This window comes from Octopus sinensis, linkage group LG10 (assembly GCF_006345805.1).
Source record: "Octopus sinensis linkage group LG10, ASM634580v1, whole genome shotgun sequence".
Lineage (NCBI taxonomy): Eukaryota > Metazoa > Mollusca > Cephalopoda > Octopoda > Octopodidae > Octopus > Octopus sinensis.
In genome coordinates, this window is record NC_043006.1 from 43697002 (window position 1) to 43718198 (window position 21197).

Consider the following 21197-nt stretch of genomic DNA (forward strand, 5'->3'; position numbering starts at 1 on the left):
AGCAATAATAGTAGTGGCGACAGCGGCAGTGGTGGCAACGACAACAACGATGATGATGTCTGCATCTTTAATAGATGCCACGCATATGGAAACAAACACACACATGCATGCACGTTGTCATTCTTCCCTCCAACATGATTTCTATAATGACTTTTATAATACTAGTGGGAATTGAGCAGTCAAAATATCATTCAACATACAAAAGATCAGAAGCTGATATGATCTAAACATAAAAACAAACAAGCGAGCTAGATAATTAAGGAATGGAAGCAGTTAGTTGTACATGCTGGGAAACTGATAAGCATCTTCATTTGCTGAAGAGCCGAGGACGGGGTAGAGAGAGAGAGAGAGAGAGAGATGTTGTGTTTGTGCTTATCATTAACAAACATATCATTAGCTGATCACCCATCCTCCAGATACTTTAACGGAAGGGTATAAAGTTCAATCCTCAGCTGAGGTGTTCCTAATTTGTAAAATGAGATATTACCATCTGTGTGTGTGTTACATATAGGTTACATATGGTTAACAGTGGAGTGTGATAACAATAGCAGGCACACAGACATGTACACACACACAAACACACACACGCACCACCACCACAACCAAGCACATGAATATAATTGATATATCTCATTTTGACTGATGATGATGAGTAGGAGGATGATATGGAGACACACACAAGACTACATGGTTATCAGTTCTACCAAACATCATTAGCAAGTAGGAAAACAATTTTGTAATAAAGAATTTTTGGAAAACAAATAGTTACGCACACGGAAAAAATAAAGAAAAAAAGTCTTGTTTTTTTTCCTTTCTTCTTTTTTTTTAATATTTCAAAACTAAATATGAACTAAAACTATGTCATAAAGCTTTTCTCTCTCTCTCTTCCTGTTTTTATGCTTTGGTGTATGTGCATAGTATAATATATATATATTGCACACATAATGAAAATATATGTTAACTATGGGCATAAAAGCTAAAATTAACAAGGGTTGGGTGATTGTGAATGTTTTTCTATGTATGCGAGTCTAGGTGTGAGTGGTATCCTGTCTGTGTGTGTGTGTATGCCTACATACATACATACATACATATATACATACATACATACAACATACATACATACATACACACACTCACACACACACACACAAATATATATTTATATATGGGAATCAACAACTATTGAAAAGGTTGCAAGACACAAGGGAAATTATAGAAAAATAAAGAAGGGAATGAGTGAAAATTTTACCGGTGAGTGTGCTAAATTATAAGGTACAAAAAGAGAATGACTCTCCCTAGACACAACAGCTTATATATATATGTATATAATTAATCCCCCACCCCAAAAAATGAAAGAACACAAGAAAAAAGCAACAATACAAGGATGTGGTACATGCAAAGTATTAGCAGACGTTCAGGGAAGGAAAGAAAGGTGGTTTTATGTTTCTAGCAAAGCTCTTCTTCAGAAACAGGAGACAAAGGAAAGTCCAAGAGAAAAGGAAGACGGAAGAAAAAAATCGCCAATGGTCCATATATATATATATATATATATATTATATATATATATATATATATATATATATATATATATATATATATATATCTGTGTGTGTGTGTGTGTGCCCCCCCCCCAACACACACACATTCACCACCCAGCCCATACTAGTAGGGAAAATTGACACAGCAGCCTCTCTTCTAAAATGTGAGTAGTCATATAGCTACTCTACAGCAAGAAACTCATTCTGTCCCAGCCCCTTTCTTTCATACTTTACCACTCTCTTCTAATTATCTCCAAGCAGAAAGGTGCCCCCACTCCCTTGGGACTTGTAACCTTGCAAGCTGCATGGCAACCTCTCTGGTGCTGGTGACACAAAACCCCAAAAAAAAAAAAAAAAAAAAGCACCCAGTACATGCTGTAAATTGGTTGGCACTAAGAAGGGTACCCAGTAATTTTATATGTTATAATGACTGCAAGAATGGAGCAGAGTGAACGATGTGATGACAGAGTACCGAAAGCATAAGTTTTGCTGGGTTGGACATGTTATAAGGTTCACAGAGAACAAGAAGACTCATGCAGTTGCCAAGGTGTAACCAAGAGGTCAGAAAAGGCCACTTGGAAGGCTTCTGCCATGATGGAGTGGCAGGGGAAGTGATTCAGTTAAGGAATTTGGGTCAACATCGAAAAGAATGGCACAATCAATACAGAATTGGAAGTGCATTGTAATCAGTGATGTATAACATCTGATGGCTTGGTCCATAATGTGATACTGTGATATGATATAATGACTTATCAGGTAGTGTGTAGGAATTTCTCACAACAGGCCAAAGTGACACAAACCTAATCATTAAATGATGCTAAAGTAGGAATTAAACTAGTATTCAATGCAATAAATAATGCTGGACATATTGTATCATTACAAAATTTAAGAATAAGAAGAAAAAAAATGGAAAAAAGACAGACAAAACATTTTTTCCTATAATACTCCACAGAGGTGGTGGTGGTGGTGGTGGTGTGGGTGAGAAATATAAAATAAAAAAAGAAAAAAACAAACAACAAAGTGAAAAGAAAGAGAAGTAACAAGGTAAGATAAACTTTTTCTTTTTCTGTTGCTTCTTGCTATTGTTTTCCACAGAAACAAATGAAGGAAAGTGAAACATTGTTGAAGTGACATTAATTAAATCTTTTGGGGCTCATAAAATTGATAGTAAATAATGATAACTGTTTGGGGGGAGGGAGAGCTCTTAAGGGAGCAAGAAGGGGGAGGGGGAAGGAGTGTTGTGGTAAAACACAGACAACAGTAAGATGATGATGAAGAGTGGGGAGTGGATGGGGAACCAATGAGACAGGTATCAAATATATAAGATTTTAAAGAGGAGAGAGAGAGAGACAAGTAAGAGAAAAGTAAGTGAAGCTTAAGTGTCTTCTTCTCCAGCCACACACACGGCACACCCAGTGTGGTGTCACATACCATGCCCCACTCTGAGGGGAGTAGAAGACAGGGAACAAGGTCAGCAGGTGGGAAGAAATGGAGAGGCAGGACAGGGCAAGGTGAGGAAGGGGTGTCTGGATAGACTAGTTTAATGAGAAAATGAATAGAGCTGACAAAGTGTGAAAGTAGAGAAGAGCTGTGGTTATAGACTAGCTAGCCCTATGTCAGGACAATAGAAAGGAAAGTGTTATATGTGAGTGATGAGATCTGGAAAGAAGCAAGAGGGAGATAGAGGGAGAAGGAGAGAGAGCATGAGGAGGGACTAATTACATGTGGGATATTGTGACAAGAAGTGCAGGAGAGTAGACAACAACAAAAAAAAGGGGAGCGGGGTGGAGACCCCTACTCTTCAACTAACAATCTCTGGAGATTATCTAACCCTTTGAGAATAATGATGGAAGGAGGAAAGGAGCGAGATTGATGGAATTCTATTAGAAAAATGACCTTGCCAAGCAGAGGCAAAAAAAAAAAATATAGGTTTTCAGCTGGAAGCAAGCAAGTCTTTATTATACCATTTTTATAACAGACATGCTTAAAATATGCCACCCGTCTTCAGTATTGTTTAATTATCCATCGCCCTCTCCCGTCAACACACACATCATAAATTGAGAATGGAGTACAATGCTTGAAATAAATAGAGACACTAAATTGTAGGGACAGACACTATGGACATCCTTAGCACCTAACCACATTAACAACACAGAAATATCCCAACCCCAAACCTTGCAGCAATTAGTTATCATTGCACAATAGGGCTAATCACCTAAAGCTGTGTGAACCTCTTCAAAATCAGCACCACTTCTCTCATAATCATCATCGTCATCAAAAACCACTGTCATCACAAACACTTTTCTAATGACAGGAGGAAAGAATAGTGCCCCTGACCTTTCTATACTGGTAAGAGTGGTTTAATTGATGTCGATGTTTGTCCAGACAACCACAGGTCCTGTGGACCCCGTGGATCGATGTCTGCAGGAAAAGCATAGACAGTAAGGGTTATGTTAGAAATTAGAAAGTGAAGGTTTGGGGTGTAGTGTTTTGTCCAAGATCTGGGAGGTGAAACGCTCTGAAGATATGGGTGTATTGAGTGGGTCTGCTACACAAATGGGATTGAACCTGAAACCATGTGGTTACAAAGCAAGCTTCTTAACCACAAAGCTGTGTGTGTGTGTGTGTGTGTGTGTGTGTGCACATGTGTGCTCATTTTGTATTTGTGTCTAGGTGTGAGTATATATGGACAAGTGCTTGTGAGTACATGTGTGTGTGTGTGTGTACATTGCAAAGTGGAGAGAAAGGATATTTTTTTTCTTTGTTTTTATTTTTGATGTTGAAGATTGTGATGAACGTTTACAACAGATGTAAGTAAGCAAGCAGTGACATGAGTGAGAGAAGACTGCAAAAAAAAAAAAACCCAGCTGAGAAGCAGATCATGTTTACATGACAGTGTGACAAGATAAAGCCAGTTCTGTAAGCAAGGGAAGATGGGGGAAGAAGAAATGTAGTGAAAAATTGTTCAAATCAATGCTATAATTGGCACTGGTGCGTTTACCACTTTCGTGTGTGTGTGTTACAAATGTCCTCCTCTTCTTACTCTACATGTAACTATGTACAGAAATAATGTAAGGGTTAGCCAGACACCTATCTAAAACAGGTAAATTAGCCAGAACAACCGTTATAAACCCCAATATTTTATCTGCAGCAAAGTCATTTAAAAATAGTTGTATCCAAAAGTTGTCAGCCCCCATCTCTAGAGAGAGAGAGAGAGTGTGTGTGTGTGTGTGTGTGTGTGTGTGTGTGTACCTGTCTGTGTGTGTATTATAAGCTTTAAGCATATTTACAGAATTTTCATTGTCACCATTTCTTCATTTAACACAGAATGTGTGTGTGTGTGTGTGTGTGTGTGTGTGAAGAAGGATGGCCTAGTGGCAAGGGTGTTGTACTCACGATCAGGAAATCGTAGTTTCAATTCCTGGTGCGCTGTGCTCTTGAGCAAAAACACTCATCTAACATTGCTCTGCAATCACTTAGACACCTGACACATGGCATACCATGCACCTGTCCAGGCAATGTCAACTTGATGAGATGGGGGGGGGGGATGTGAGCTAATATACAGCACATACATTTGATCACTATAAACAAATCATTTGTGCTGGTCATTCAGCAAAAGCTGACAACTGATACATTATCTTTGACGGGGAAAGTCCGTCATATATACATATATATATATACACACATATGTATGTGCATGTATATATATAATATAAATATAAAAGTAGAGTTTAATGCCACCTAAACTAGCTAGGTGTGGGGGGGGGATATCCAGAGAAAGAGGATAATATATGATTTGAACCCAGTAAGTGTCTTTGTCTGATATATCTATCATTCTTCTGCTTGTGGTGAAGGGCTGAAACAGATGGTGAGATGGCACAAGACCAATCCAGTCAGGCTAGCATTGGGAATCAAATGTTAAATGGTAGTAGTGATGGTGGTGGTGGTGGTGGTAGTAGTAGTAGTAGTAGTGGCACTACCGCTGCTACTGGTGCCCTGAATTTACAACCTACAGAGGCACTCTCTTTTATCCTTTTACTTGTTTCAGTCATTTGACTGCGGCCATGCTGGCGTACCACCTTTTAGTCGAGCAAATCGACCCCAGGACTTTTTCTTTGTAAGTCTAGTACTTATTCTAGCGGTCTCTTATGCCGAACTGCTAAGTTACAGGGATGTAAACACACCAGCATCAGTTGTCAAGCAATGTTGGGGGTCAAACACAGACATACAAACATATACACACACCCGCCTACCAAATCCACTCAAGGCTTGGTCGGCCCGAGGCTATAGTAGAAGACACTTGCCCAAGGTGCCATGCAGTGGGACCAAACCTGGAACCATGTGGTTGGTAAGCAAGCTATTTACCACACAGCCAATGTAAAAAAAAAATTTTTTTTTTTTAAACAAACATGACAATGTCTAACTATGGCAACTGCTCCAATTTGGAAAACAAAGGACAGCATTGATTCTTTTGATGGTTGAGGAATGAAAATGTCCGAGCAGAGAGAGTGTAAGACCACCAAGTGACTGGTGGATATTTCATGTTACATGACAAGCACTACCATGCATCCATGTCCACCACACACACTCATTTCTTACAAGTTCAATTCACTTACTGAGATTTTAGGCAGCTAAATATAAATTAGGACAGAAAAGAGAAAAATTACGCTTAAATGATCCTGTACCACCTATTACAAACTTAATCTAGACCAAGGGTGTCAGCCTGGGTCCACATGACCCTTAGGGGTCCATATAAGATGCTGTTGCTAAAAGTTATTTCCAATAATTGGATATACTTCTGCAATGCACAAAATATTTTCAGAACTTTTTTTTTAAATACAATTCTTAATAATATCTAAAACCACCTTTCAAGCATTGGGCCTCATAGAAGCAATGACAAATGACTGAGGCCTTTGGCAATAAACTGCGCTTGAATAGAAGACCCATCAAGCCAAGTGAAATCGTAACCGTGGCAGATACTGGTGTCGCACAACTGGCACCTGTGCCAGTGGAATGTAAAAGCACCTATTACACTCTCGAAGTAGTTTGGCATTAGGAAGGGCATCCAGCTGTAGAAACCATGCTTAATCAGACTGGAGTCTGGTGTAGACCCTCAGCTTACCAACCCTGATCAAATTGTCCAACTCATGTCATTAACCCTTTCATTATCGTATTTATTTTGAGATGCTCTGTGTTTCTTTCAAGTACTTTAAATATACTAAAGAATTTAGTAAAATAACTTAGTTATCATTAAGATAGTGTGACTAAGGCTTGGTGGAAGATTTTAATTCAAACTTATGAAAACAAGACATTTGTACTCAGAGCTGGAGCCAGAGCCGGGTTGGTAACAAAAAGGTTAAATGATGATGATGATGATTATGATAAAAGTAGGATTTTTTTGAAACATCAAATGGCCATGAGGGTCCATCTGAGTCAAATAGCAATCAGAGGGGTCCATAGTGGAAAAATTATGGAGAAATGCTGAAGCCAAAACATATCTGGAGCATCAAGTGTTTTTCCTGTTATATTATATATTAAAAAGCACCCACTACACTCACGGAGTGGTTGGCGTTAGGAAGGACATCCAGCTGTAGAAACACTGCCAGATCAGACTGGAGCCTGGTGCAGCCTCCTGGCTTCCCAGACCCCGGTCGAACCATCCAAACCATGCTAGCATGGAAAATGGATGTTAAATGATGATGATGATTATTCAAACACCCGACTAGTAAGGAAAATCAAGAAGTAGCACAATGAAACACTTCATGTCTGTAAGAATTCGAACTAATTTCCAGTAACTTTGCAATTCTTAAACATCTCATCCAACAGACTTTTGTCAGTGAAATTGGAATTTACAGCTAAATTAAGTAAACCTGCACTTCTCGCCCATCTCCAGAATTCTGAACAGTTTGTATTCAGCAAGGCAAACAGAAGCAGAAATCTACCATGTTAGCCGAGTTTTCCCCACCATTGAACTATATATGAACTGCAGTTAACCACAAGAATCAGTCAGCCGATACAAATACAAACAGAGCTATGTCTTTATAGATAAAATCCCCCGCACCACCAAATATACCCATACATGCATACACACACACGCATTCATACCTATGTAATGCACACGTACACCATAACCATAGCTATCGCCACCAACCCCGCTACCATCGATCTCTATACAGAGTAGGGCAATAAAATAAGCTGCGTTCACTCTGCTATCATGGCACTGGAGACAGGGAGGGGTAAAAACTGGAAGAGAAATGCTATAAAAGACTGAAAGCGGACGCACACAAATCAATAGAGAGAAACGGCCAATGCAATATAAAATATAACACTTAAGGAATCCTTGACTATGCAAAAAAAAATACCTTTGGAATAAGTCACAAGAAAACAGAAGAAACCAAAGGAATCAACAGACACATAGGTGTAATATGGGAGTGGTAGGAGGGCAGGCGACGTGTCTGTATTAGTTGAAACGGAATCGCATATTAGTCTCCTTGGACAATGTGACTAATAGCAGGAACAGACAATGTTGAGTGTGGTTTGGGATGAGGCAGGGAAGGAGGTGTGGTTAATTATTACAATAACACTTAAAGGAATGAAGATGTAGATTTTTACTTAAAGCAAAATCTTCAGAAGTAAAATTAAGATGATGGAAACAAAAAACAAAACGAAAACGAAATTACAACGAACAAAATGGAATATAATGAAATAATAATAATAATATTTTTTTACATTATAAGGATTTCTAATAATAATAATGATGATGATGATGATGATTATTATTTTAATAACATCTTGCATGGATAGATCTAAATACATTATATTGATGAATTTCCAATCTTAAATAATTATAAAAGCAGCTTTATGTACATGCATGTAGATGAAAGAGTGTGCGCATGTGCACAAAAATTAAGACGTATCTAGATTATCTTGCTAGTCTTCAGAGTTACCTGCAGCAATGACAAAATCTGTTAATGTTTCACAAGAGAAATAAAAAAGCATCACAAAGAAAAATAACGTTAAGAAATTTATAAAATTGATTTAATAAATTAGACAAGCAGACACTTTTTTTTTATGCCATTTGTTGCTTTGTTATTGCTAGGTTTTTTTTGCTTTTGTTTTTTTTCTTTGTAAAATAATTTCTTTCTCAGGTGTAAATAATAGTTTGTTATTATTTTTGTTCTCTTAATTTTCATATTAAAAAAAAAAAGCAAAAACAGAAAAAGCACATTTAAGGAGAAAAGTGAGAAGAAATAAAAAGGAAATACCAAAAAAATATGTATATATATATATATATATATAAAGGACCGTGGTTTTATACGGATAGCAGGTTTAGAGAAAATTAAATCAATAAATGACAGAAGCAGTGACAAGGGTATTAGTGGGGGGTTTTAGGATTGAAATCAGATAATTGAGGGCTTGCTTCATCTTAATGGGATGGCTGCTGGGTGTTTGAGATAAGCTTAGCCATCTCAAGGACGGAAAACCAAAGTTGTGTATCTAGGAGGGGGGAAAGAAGAACAACACAGAATTTATTATCGTGTGCAAGCTTGCTTCCATCAACTTTCCCCTCCATAATGTTTAATGAGCAAGGGCAGGCAAATAAGCAAGCAATCTCTTGTGAAAAAGAGAACACAAGCTCTACTGATTGTTTGTAGTCATAACAAGCGATAATTAATTAAACTAATTCAATAGATAAAGGGGCAGATGTTTGCTAGATAGAAAGGATCGCATCCTACGCCCAGACACAGCTCATTTTACAGACATAACTTTTATAACCACCTCCTATTTGGAATTACTGGAAGGAGGGAGAAAAACATGTTTGTCTATTTTGGATGAAAATATGTCTCAACTTCCATTGCCGTTACACTGCTTACTTAAGCTGGGAAGGAAATTAATTCCTTTGGCTTAGAGCCTTACCTGGTTAAAATAATATCAGATTAGATAAGGTCTGAAAGTAGAGAAAGAGATGTGGAGTTTCTCAACTTTTACAACAGCAGCAGCAGCAACAGTAGCAGTAGTACTAGTAGTAGTTGCAATGATTTATTTTATTCGATAATTTTTTAAATGATTTCTAACAAGGGCACAAAACAACCAGTTTTCGAAAGGTGTTACATCTGATGACCCCCCACCTCCCCCACAAGTATATCACAGGTAGTTTCATCACTGTTCACATATGGGCTTGAATTCAGAATACAAAGGGACATAACTAAATACCACAAGGCACCCCTCCCTATCCTTGGTGAGCTGCCATTTCTGCTAGATGAGCACCCATTTGATTCCGACAAGTAAACCATTTCATTATTAAGAAGAAAAAAATCAAGTCAATGAAACAAAAGGCAGGAACCCTGATTGTGCCAATTTCCTGATTTCCAGAAAGACAAGTCCTGGTGTGCCCTTAAAAGGGTTTGAATTTCTAAGTACCAGAATGTAAAGAGTCTCCTGGTAAAAGAAGGAGTGGCTGTGTGGTAAGTAGCTTGCTTACCAGCCACATGGTTCTGGGTTCAGTCCCAGTGCATGGCACTTTGGGCAAGTGTCTTCTATTATAACCTCGAGTCAACCAAAGCTTTGTCAGTGGATTTGGTAGACAGAAACTGAAAGAAGCCCATCGTATATGTATATATGCATATACACATATATACATATTTGTGTGTATATGTTTGTGCCCACAACATCACCTGACAACCGATGTTGATGCGTTTATGTCCCCGTAACTTAACTGTTTTGCAAAAGAGACCGGCAGAGTAAGTACTAGGCTTCTCGACTAAAGGTGGTGCTCCAGCATGGCCACAGTCAAATGACTGAAACAAATTAAAGAATAAAAGAACCCACTGTCCCAAGGTTATTCTGAAGGTTAGTAAGCAGTGGGTCAAACAAACATGTTAGTTTAGAATTGCAAAAGTGAGCAATGCAAGGGTTAGTAAATCTGTTAGTTGATGTCAGAGCTGATATTTTTTGCCCATGCCTAACGCCTACCCAAAGCTCCGGGGGCAAGATTAATTCGTTGTGCTAGTGGTGGCTTACCACTACTCTTTTGAGCTTCACGTTCGCGGTGACGATCGCTGTATCGATCTCGGTTCCGATCGCGCTCCACATCTTTGCTTGTCACTTCAGTTTTGTTCTGAAAAATATCAAAAAAGAAGAGAAGAATTAATACTAATGATTTCAAACTTTGGCACAAAATATCAAATTTATATATATATAAAAAAAAGGGTGTAGATTTAATGAAATTTAGTATCAACAGCAGTTGAATTTGAGTCCAAAATACAAAGAGATATAGCAAAATACTTCAACTATTGATTCATTATCACGATAATAATAATAATAATAATAATAATAATAATAATAATAATAATCCTTTCTACTGGAGGCACAAGGACTCAGATTTGGGGAGAGGGGACTAGTCAATTACATCGACCCCAGTGATGGTACTGGTACTTAATTTATTGACCCCAAAAGGATGAAAAGCAATGTCAACCCCGGTGGGATTTGAACTCAGAACATAGCGACAGGCGAAATACTGCTAAGCATTCTGTTCAACGTGCTAACGATTCTGCCAACTCACCAGCTACACAACAACAACAATAAAATGATGGTGAAATGACAATGAAGAAATGAATACAATTTATTTCTGCTAAGAAACTGTTTGCATTTGTGTGTGTGTGTGTGTTAAATTTTTTAAGAGTAGTTTTAAAATCAGAGGATTTTTATGTCGCTGTATGTAATAATGTTTAACAAATTGAGACCAAAGACAAAAATCAAAACTATTCGACAAAGGTCACGATAATTTAACAGCAGCATCTTCGAAAAACCCAACAGAGGTTTCCAAACTTGCTACATTGAAATAAGAGAGGAATGAACACTGCAACATTAATTTACAGGGCATTGTTAGCTTTATCTTCACGAGCATCATTTATCTTTTAAATTTATACTCTTGTAGCCGAAAGGATGACTGATATTGTAAGAGTTAAATTGCCAATTATCTACACATGCAACAAATTAAAAGGAACATAGATAAAACTCTATAAGAACAAATATATAGTAAAGCTTACACACATATATATGCATGTAAGCATGTGTGTGTGTGTGTGTGTGTAAGCATATATATACATATGTATAATCATATATATATATGCTTATATACACACATACACACACACACACACACACACACAAATATATATATATATATGCTTTTATATATATAAGCATATATATATGAATAAGCATATATATGTATATCATCATATATATAAATAAGCATATATATATGTATATATATATATAAATAAGCATATATATGTGTGTATATATATAAGCTTACACACACAGATAGTATAGAACTTCCTACAAAGCAATAGTTTATCAATAAGAAAATGCTATATATGAAACAAATGCTGTCTTAAACCTAGGTGTGTTTTGTGCTACAAGGAATTAAACAGGATAAAATATGAGACATCATTTAGCTTAACAAATATGTAGTGTCACAAGCAGAAGATGATGGTACATTAAGCAGAAAATCATGCCTGAGATATCATTCGGAAAGATTGCTGTAGAACATATATTCCTGAAATTGGTTTCTGGTGGCAGGCAAGAGGGGGGAAAGAAGGAAAGAAGCGGAGAAGAAAGGGGTGTGAGTGAAAAATGAAGAATGAGGTAGGTAAGGAGGCACGAGATAATGATTATGAAGTAAACAAAGATGTCAGAAGCAATTTCAGTAATTCCAATTTGTATAGTTGAAGATCTTTGTGTGAAGGATCAAGATGGTGTCCATAGAGTGAAGGTTATTCTGCTTGTCTCTTGATATCTTCTCCAAACAATACAATACAGTAATGAATGCTTAATTAGGCACAGAAATATCACTGGCCAACAACGAACACACTGCTGTCCATTTTAACATCAGAATACAAATATTCGGTAAATTACACAGAAACCATCTGTTAGCAATAGCATGTTGACTTAATCAGACTCTAGCCACACACAGATTTCCATTGGAATTGCTACTATTATCATAAATCATTGTGTTGGAAAGTCTATCAGCCATATTGAAATGCCAGTCCTCATCCTAACTTCTGACCTTCGTTGAAGCTTCAGGTTACCATCTTCTTCATCCAGATAGGAACACTATACAATCAGCTGTACAGTAGGATTGACTTACTACAAACAGTTTCCGTTTTTCTCAGTTTGCTCAACTCAATGTCCATCCGTCCCCCTTTCTCCCCACCCATATTTATTACCAGTCTCCTTTTTCTTTGGACTCCAAGTTGTCTGAGACTTAAAGTAACGCCACCACCCTAACTCAAACATGGTACACACAGAAAAACTATTTAATGTGAGTCTACAACATTGTTGATATTTAATTACAAAGGCACACACCTACTGACATTTTAAATCATTTGAAAAGGCCAATAAGTTCTTGAAATCTAATCAATAATAACAATTATGAAGCTAAGTGTACAGTATTAAAAACAGTCACTGGTCTGATACAGATATATTACGCAGATTAGTTTCAAATTCTACTTTCTTTGCAAAAAATGCCACAGCTTTCTTATGTCACCCAATTCTTCATACTTAATCAAAAAAGATCCAGAAAAATATAAACGCCAACAAATAGTCTTTCTTGACCATTTCTTTTACAATTTTTATCGATGCGGATAAACTAAAGCCAGAAATGACGTGTTGCTTGTAACTGCAGTAAGAAAGCACTTTCTGATCTATACATCATAAAACACACAGATCTCTGATAACAATTCACTGATATCAAAAATGTAGCAATGATTAATGATTAATGATTCGACAAAATCTTGTGAGAAATAGTTTCTAAAAGTCAAATAGATAAACCTATTAGCTTATGACTAGGTTGAGAAAATTAATCAAAGGACAAAAGCCATGACCTGCTGGCCCACTAAATCAACAAGATATACGCTAGCTAATCCTCCACCCTATCACTATTTAGTGGACAATAATGAAAATTGATCTTTAAAAATTAAGAAAAGTAATTAAGAAAATCATGTTTAAATCTTAGTGAGTCAATATAGCATATCTAAAAGGCCATTACCATTTCATAATTCACAATCTATTGGCAGTTTTACTAGCAGTAAATTTATCTTTCCCTAGCTGCAGTTTCATAGTATCATTATTACAGGAGTGTAGAAAATGTTGATGATGTGCAAATAAGTATATCATGACTATTGTGACAGTAATAAACGCTATCATTCATCAACAGTTATGTTAACAACATATTTTAAGTCTATTCTGTTATATAGCAAGCAGCTCTCAAAATCAGAAGACTCTGTAACGACTTCATTAATTCTTAATATGCTGAGATAGTCGGAACTTTGTAGTATATTACCGCAAAGGCTTCTATCGCTAAACCAACTGTCACCCATAACCAGCACATAAAGCGTTTTGTTGTTTGGCTTAAATTCGCCATAGTATTGAGATGGAGAGAAATTTATGACAATAAATATGAATAACAAGCTCCATCAACATTTCTGCCAAATAAAATTACAACTTAGTCAATAGGTTTTAAGACATCAGATCATGTAAGTGCAAATGTGTGAATATTTGAATCCAGCCAAAAGCAAGTTGTTCGCACGCAACAGATATAGGTTGTCTAGATAGAAAATCAAGGGAGATAGAAATCTGTGAAAGAAAAAAAAAATCAAAAATTTTCTTTCTTTTAAAACAAAACTGGTTGACAAGCCAAGGTAGGATTTGCTATACTGTTGCTCAAATTGTTAGAAAATGTAACCAAAATTTCCCTCAGTTATAATCTCTGTCATTAAAAAAAAAAGATAAAAACAAAGGACACATTGGATAATGTAATCCTGGGTACACTGAACTTGATGAAGACACGCTGGCCCTTGTTGCCATGCTTTTGATTGGAGGTCAACTAACTTGGAGGCTAAATAATGACAACCTTACTATTTGAAGATTATCAACAGAAAGGGACTAAAGTGAGAAAAGTATCTTTTATGATACTCTATGATATTTGCAGCAGGAATATATCTCAGTACATGACTTACACAGATGATAGGGTCAGGGGGTAATGTGTACTGACCTGTGTCCAGAGAGAATATTTTCAATGACGAAAATATCTTCACATAAGGAAGATCTGTATATGCAAATATAACAACAATCATGATTTGCTTTTATTTGACACAAGGTATAGCAGTGAGTATAGTAAACCCTAGACATTACATGAAGGATTACAATTACACTAATTGCAATCAAAAAGAAAAGAAAACAACTAGAAAAACTGCAAAAAATTAGACTTTTCAGAAGAGGATCAAAAAGATTGAAATATTTATGCTGTCATCATGAACATTAGCGTAGGGGTACGTGTGGCTGTGTGGTAAGTAGCTTGCTTACCAGCCACATGGTTCCGAGTTCAGTCCTACTGCGTGGAACCTTGGGCAAGTGTCTTCTACTATAGCCTCGGGCCAACAAAAGCTTTGTGAGTGGATTTGGTAGATGGAAACTGATAGAAGCCCATAGTATATATGTATACATATATATATGTACATGTGTGTGTATGTTTGTGTTGCTGTGTTTGTCCTACCAACATTGCTTGACAATGGTGTGTTTACGTCCCCGTAACTTAGCGGTTCGGCAAAAGTGACTGATAGAATAAGAACTAGGGTTACAAAGAATAAGTCCTGGGTTGATTTGCTCGACTAAAGGTGGTGCTCCAGCATGGCCACAGTCAAATGACTGAAACAAGTAAAAGAGTATTAGCTATATACACACAAAAAAATAAAAATTCAACTAGCTCTTTGATCATAGCTTGTTGGGATCCTCCTTCTACAACATAATGACCACCACAACTTCCACTACTACTGATTCTGGCAAGAATGAGAGTGTTAATAATGATGGTTTCGCTTGACTGAAACACCGAGACGCCAAGCCCAGTTTTTTGTTACGCCAGTGAGTTTTGAACTCAAAACATAAGACAACCAACACTGTACAGTAAAGTAATTTTAGTCTGATGATACAATGTTTCCATAATACCAACAGAAGTGAAATTATCATTCCCCACCCTCCCACCACCAGTAAATAAATAAATAAATACATCTCCCAAGTAAATTAATGAAAGTTTAAGCCACCACAAAAACAAAACCAAAACAAAGAGAAGGCAGTTTAACAGCACACATTAGCATCTTACATTGAAAACCAATTAAGTATGAGTAGACTCAAAAATGTAACCAGAAAATACACAATAGATGAAGTAGCTGCTTACACCGATTTTAATTGTTGTTGAATTTCAATCTAGGATTGTATTTCTGGTCTTTCAGTTGGTTTTTAATGATTTTGTTATCGTTACAATTTTTTCCTGCTTTGTTTTGCAGATTAAATTATTTTTTGCTTTGTTTGTTTGTTTGTACTGTATTTAGATTTTTTTTTTTTTTGTTTCGTTATTTTTTTTTAACCCATTGTTGTTGCCTTACAATTGTATCATATAAACAAAAGGACACAGTTTTCAAAACGATAAGGTAAACATTGACAACACTCCTATGTTTTGGTTTTTCTTTCCTTAAAGGACAACCAACAAAGGTGCTACTTGCAACACAGAAACATAATTCCCATCATTTTAATTAGTGTACACATGGAGAAATGCATTGTCAGAGGAAAGGGAAGAAAAATAATCACAGAGACAGAGAAGAGAGTGGAGAAGAAAAGACCAAAGGGGGTGGAGCGAAAAATTTTTTTACAATGTTAGTATACAGTGGATGACTCTACAAATTTACAAAATTACATGAAGTATTTTTTTTTGTCTGATATTTTCAATTCTATTATAATTCTCACTTATTAAATCACCTCCCACTATAAACACAGCCAAGCCACGTTAAGAAAAGAAATGTAAGAAGATTCTCTCAGCATAATTCTATTGACACATCATCATCATCCAGTGTTTTAAATCCGGGTTTTGTCCCCGTTAATGGGGTTGGCCAGATCTACCTCAATGCCATAGCAACCGCCTTCACACCATCTCACCCAGTTTTGGGCGTCCTCCTTTTTCAAACCTACCCTCTGCCCTCACACCATCTTACCAGATTTTGGGCGTCCTCCTTTTTCAAACCAACCCTCCCAATCTCCTCCCCCACCTGTCCTCTCTATCTTTTCCACGGTCTACCTCGCTTTCACGCTCCATTTACCTCAAACGCAATCACCTTCCTCGGACCATGCTCTTCATCCCTCCTCAACACATGTCCACACCACCTCACTCCATTTACCCTTGCCAAACATTCTACCGCTTCCGCCAGCCCCAGCATCCCCATCAAGTCCTCAATCATCCTCTTACCAAACAGCTTCATCCCACACATTTCTCTCACCATTACTCTCTCAGCATAATTCCATTGAAACAATAGAATGATACTCCTTCTTTTGCTAATGTCAGTCATTGGACTGCAGCTATGTTGGGGCACTTCCTAGAAGGGTTTAGTCAAACAAAATTAATCCCCATACCTATTTTTCGTTAATCCTCTGTTTTGCACAACCACTAAGCTACAGGGATATAAATAAACCAACACCAGTTACTAGACAATGGTGGGGGAAGAACACAACACATGCACACATACAGTGGGCTTCCACACAGTTTCCAACTACCAAATTCACTCACAAGTTGCACTGATCAGACAGGAATTATAATAGAAGGTATTTGCTCAAGCTACCATGCAGTGGGACTGAACTTGAAATCATGTAGTTGTAAAGGGAACTTCTTACCCACACAGCCATACCAGCACCTTGCCATATTTGCCATATGATAAACACTAATTATTGATTTATTTAAGACACAGCCATGACTGTATGATTAAGAAGCTTGCTTGGGTTCAGTTCACTTGAGTGGTACATTGGCCAAGTGTCTTCAACCCTGGGCCAACTAATGCCTTAAGAGTGAATTTGGTAGACAAAAACTGAGTGGCAGCGAGCTGGCAGAACTGTTAGCATGCCGGGCGAAATGCTTGACGGTATTTCATCTGCCATTACATTCTGAGTTCAAAATTCTGCCGAGGTTTGACTTTGCCTTTCATCCTTTCGGGGTCGATAAATTAACTACCAGTTATGCACTGGGGTCGATATAATCAACTTAAGCCGTTTGTCTGTCCTTGTTTGTCCCCTCTATGTTTAGTCCCTTGTGGGCAATAAAGAAATAAGAAACTGAGTGGAGAGCTAGTGTGCGTATCTATGTCTGCATCTTTGTCTCCTTCCCCACTCGCACCACTTGACAAACAGTGTTGGTTTGTTTATGTCCTTGTGCCTCAGTGGTTCAACAAAAGAAACCACTAGAGTAAGTGCCAAACTCAAAAAATAGGTGCTAGGGTCAATTTATTTGAGCAAAGCCCTTCAAGGCGGATCCCAGCATGGCTGCAGTCCAATGACTGCAACAAGTACAAGATACAATATAAATCTTCAGTGGGGACAATATTTTACAGCGATGTAACTTTTCCAATTAGTCCAAATATAAGCCACTTAAGATTAAATGCTGATTTAACAGATTTAACTTTTGTTTTAGTGCATATGCTGTTGAGCACAAAATTAGGTTTCATACATATTCAACAATGAATTACATATTTTATTAGCTTTAATAAACCAAAATCCTGCATATTACTAACTTTTATTCATTCCTAATATTTTTGTGTAAACGCATTTGTCACAGGAAAGCGTATATGAAAATTATCTCTGGATTAAGTTTAAAAAAAAATAATAATAATAATCATTATTTTTAAGATAAGCAGTTTGAACCAAATTTAAATAAAAAGACTTTAAATTTTAATCTTTTTGGTTTTTTTTTTTTCATTGTTTTATATAATATTAGGTTGCATTGAAGTAAATTTTGATGACATGACATTTTGACAAAAGTAGAATTTTTCCGGAGTTAATTGCTATATTAAAACTCTTACAATGCCAGCTGATAAGAAGAAAATAAAATAAAAAAGAAATGGTTTTATTTAAGAAGTGATTTATCACAAAGTGAAAAATGGCCCATCAAAAATGAAAAGAGGGAAATATTGACAGTGAAAACAGCATGTCATTAAAAACCATCAATATTTCGATGGAAATACTAAAATAGTTTTAACATATTTGTAAATTATTATTATTATCTTTGATAATTAAAATTTTGTTTCTAAAATCTCTACAAAAGGAATATTATGTTACAATGTATTTGTGGTTGATTTAAATTTTATATACATAATGTCTACATATTAATTTGAACTGGTCATAAAGACAAGGAATGGTGAATAATGATATTTGCAGCCAGTAAATTGTTGAAAATTATATATCCAACCAAAATAATGAATTGGCTATTGGTTTATAGTGGAAATAAAATAATAATAATAAAAAAACAAATTTGAAGAAAAATAAATCTGTTAAAATCTATAAAACTCGAAAAATATAAAGAAAAGTAAAAAAAAAAAAAAGCCAAAGAGCCATATATTTTCATGGGAATGTAGCAATAAAAATTTCCTGTGAAGCTAACAAGAATAAATAAAATCTCATGTATGCATGGTGCTAACAAATATCAGAACATGGAAGCTAGATTGGAAAATGACAATAAAGTATAAATCAAAGACAGAATTCATGCAAAGCGGAGGCAAAATAAATTTGTCAGAGACTAAATAGAGAAGCAGGATGGAAGAGGAGGGAGCCATTGGGAGGGGCAGGGACTAGGTTTTCAACAGGAGATGAAGGGAAACAAACGAATAAACAAACAAGATTGTTGCTCAACATTGTAAGGGGTTCGGGGGTGGGGTGGGGCTGAGGAAGTGTGTTGAACAGATTGGGGTGGGATAAGAGGGAAAAGAAAGTCTATGTAAAACAGATATATTAAAGAATTAGCCAAGAAGTTGGTAGTAAAACTGAAATACAAGGGGTTGCTTATATTTCAAATAAAAATCATTCCTCACAAATTCTCATCCTTTACATGGATAGGTGTGTGTGTGTGTGTGTGTGTGTGTAAATACATTAGTGAATGCACACATACACACAAATGTGTGTGTGTGTACATGCATTTATATACTTATACATGTATATTGGATGTAAATATGATTGTGTATGTATGTGTATGCATACAGATATGTATATATATACAAGCGCATGTACAAATATATATACATATGTAAACATATACTTATAAACATACACTCAGATATTTATAAATGTGCATTTGTGTAATTGTGCGTGTGTCTGCATATACATATATATATATAAATGCATATATAAATATGATATATACATATGTAAACATACACACAATTATATATGTTTATTTGTGTGAGATTGTGTGCATATATATGCATATATATATATATATATATATATATATATATATGTGTGTGTGTGTGTGTGTGTGTGTGTGCATACAAATATATACATACATGCATAGTTATACACAGGCACATATTTACGCATACTGTTTTCATAAATCTTAAAAGTTGTTTTGTGAATTTTATTTTCCACTGTAAGATGAACACAAAAAAAAAATATTAAAAAAAGAAGAAAAAAAAAACAAAGCAGGAAAAAGAAGAAAAAAAAAACAAAGCAGGAAAAAGAAGAAAGCCAAAAAAATTCAACAACGAAGCAATGTCTGTTGATGGATAACCTGGATAAGCATGAGAGAATAAAGTGAGAAAGGGAAATTCTATGAGAATAGCGCTGACGAAGACCAAAGACTCAAACAAAGCACATAGAAGAATTACATATATAAAGAAAGATAGGAAAATAAATATTTGATAAAGAGGCAGTATGAAGATGCAGACATTAAGAGATGGAGAAACAGACATACATACACACATATATGTATGTGTATATATATGTGTGTGTATATATATATATATATATATGGATATACACAAGTATGCACTCTAACCAAATGAGTACGAACACTAATATGCATTCAACTATACACACTCACATACAATAATCTCTCTCTCTCCCTCTCACACACACATATAATTGGAAGGCAAATGAAAACGAACAAATAGTGGGGAAAATATAGATATTACATTCTCATAGAGAAATCTATGAAATGTAGATAAATCTGCAGTATAGACAAACGCATCGCACATATCACGCAAACATCAATACAACGGAATACATTATAGATATTACGCATATAGTCCCAATAATACCATTATCAATATTAGGAAGGTGAGTGCCAGCAGAGCCAAAGTAAGTACCCCATTAACAAGAATACCCATCCATTTTTGATTCTCAGTTGGAACCATCTCTCACATTCTTCCCATCACTCTTGTTGGGAAACACATGGGTATCACAACATAACACTTTTCAATACAGCGTTAGATACATTATACAACCGCATCATTAATACATCATTTTTATGTCTACTCTTCCATGTTGGTATGGGTTGCACAAAGCGAAAGTTTATGTGCACGTGCACATGTGTGTATGTGTGTGTGTGTGTGCATGTGTGTTGGGAGGGGTAAGAAACCCCATATATCATAGATCCAAGTGGCCACTTCACGCCATACATTGTTCTCAGTAAGTTCTGGTCAGTAGCAGTCTGAATCCATATCAAAGAATAACAATACTTCACTGCTGAAATGCAATTGTAAACTTAATCTCCACTTGTCATTCTGGTCTATAGAATTATGGAATTCAGGATGAGAAATCTGTCTGGAATTTCTTAGAGTAAGTTTA

At 36.1% G+C, this 21197-nt stretch overlaps 1 protein-coding gene across 11 annotated transcripts in view; it reads right to left on the bottom strand.

Annotated features, from left to right (window-relative positions):
• Positions 1-21197, bottom strand: part of LOC115216522 (misshapen-like kinase 1) — an 835290-nt gene that overhangs the window by 199993 nt on the left and 614100 nt on the right. For 10 of the 11 annotated variants that reach the window (XM_036506597.1, XM_029785962.2, XM_029785961.2 and 7 more), the window contains one exon: positions 10512-10656. In XM_036506597.1, coding sequence (XP_036362490.1) covers positions 10512-10656 — 145 coding nt within the window. The remainder of the gene's footprint in view (positions 1-10511; positions 10657-21197) is intronic. The other variant, XM_029785963.2, reaches the window with a different exon arrangement.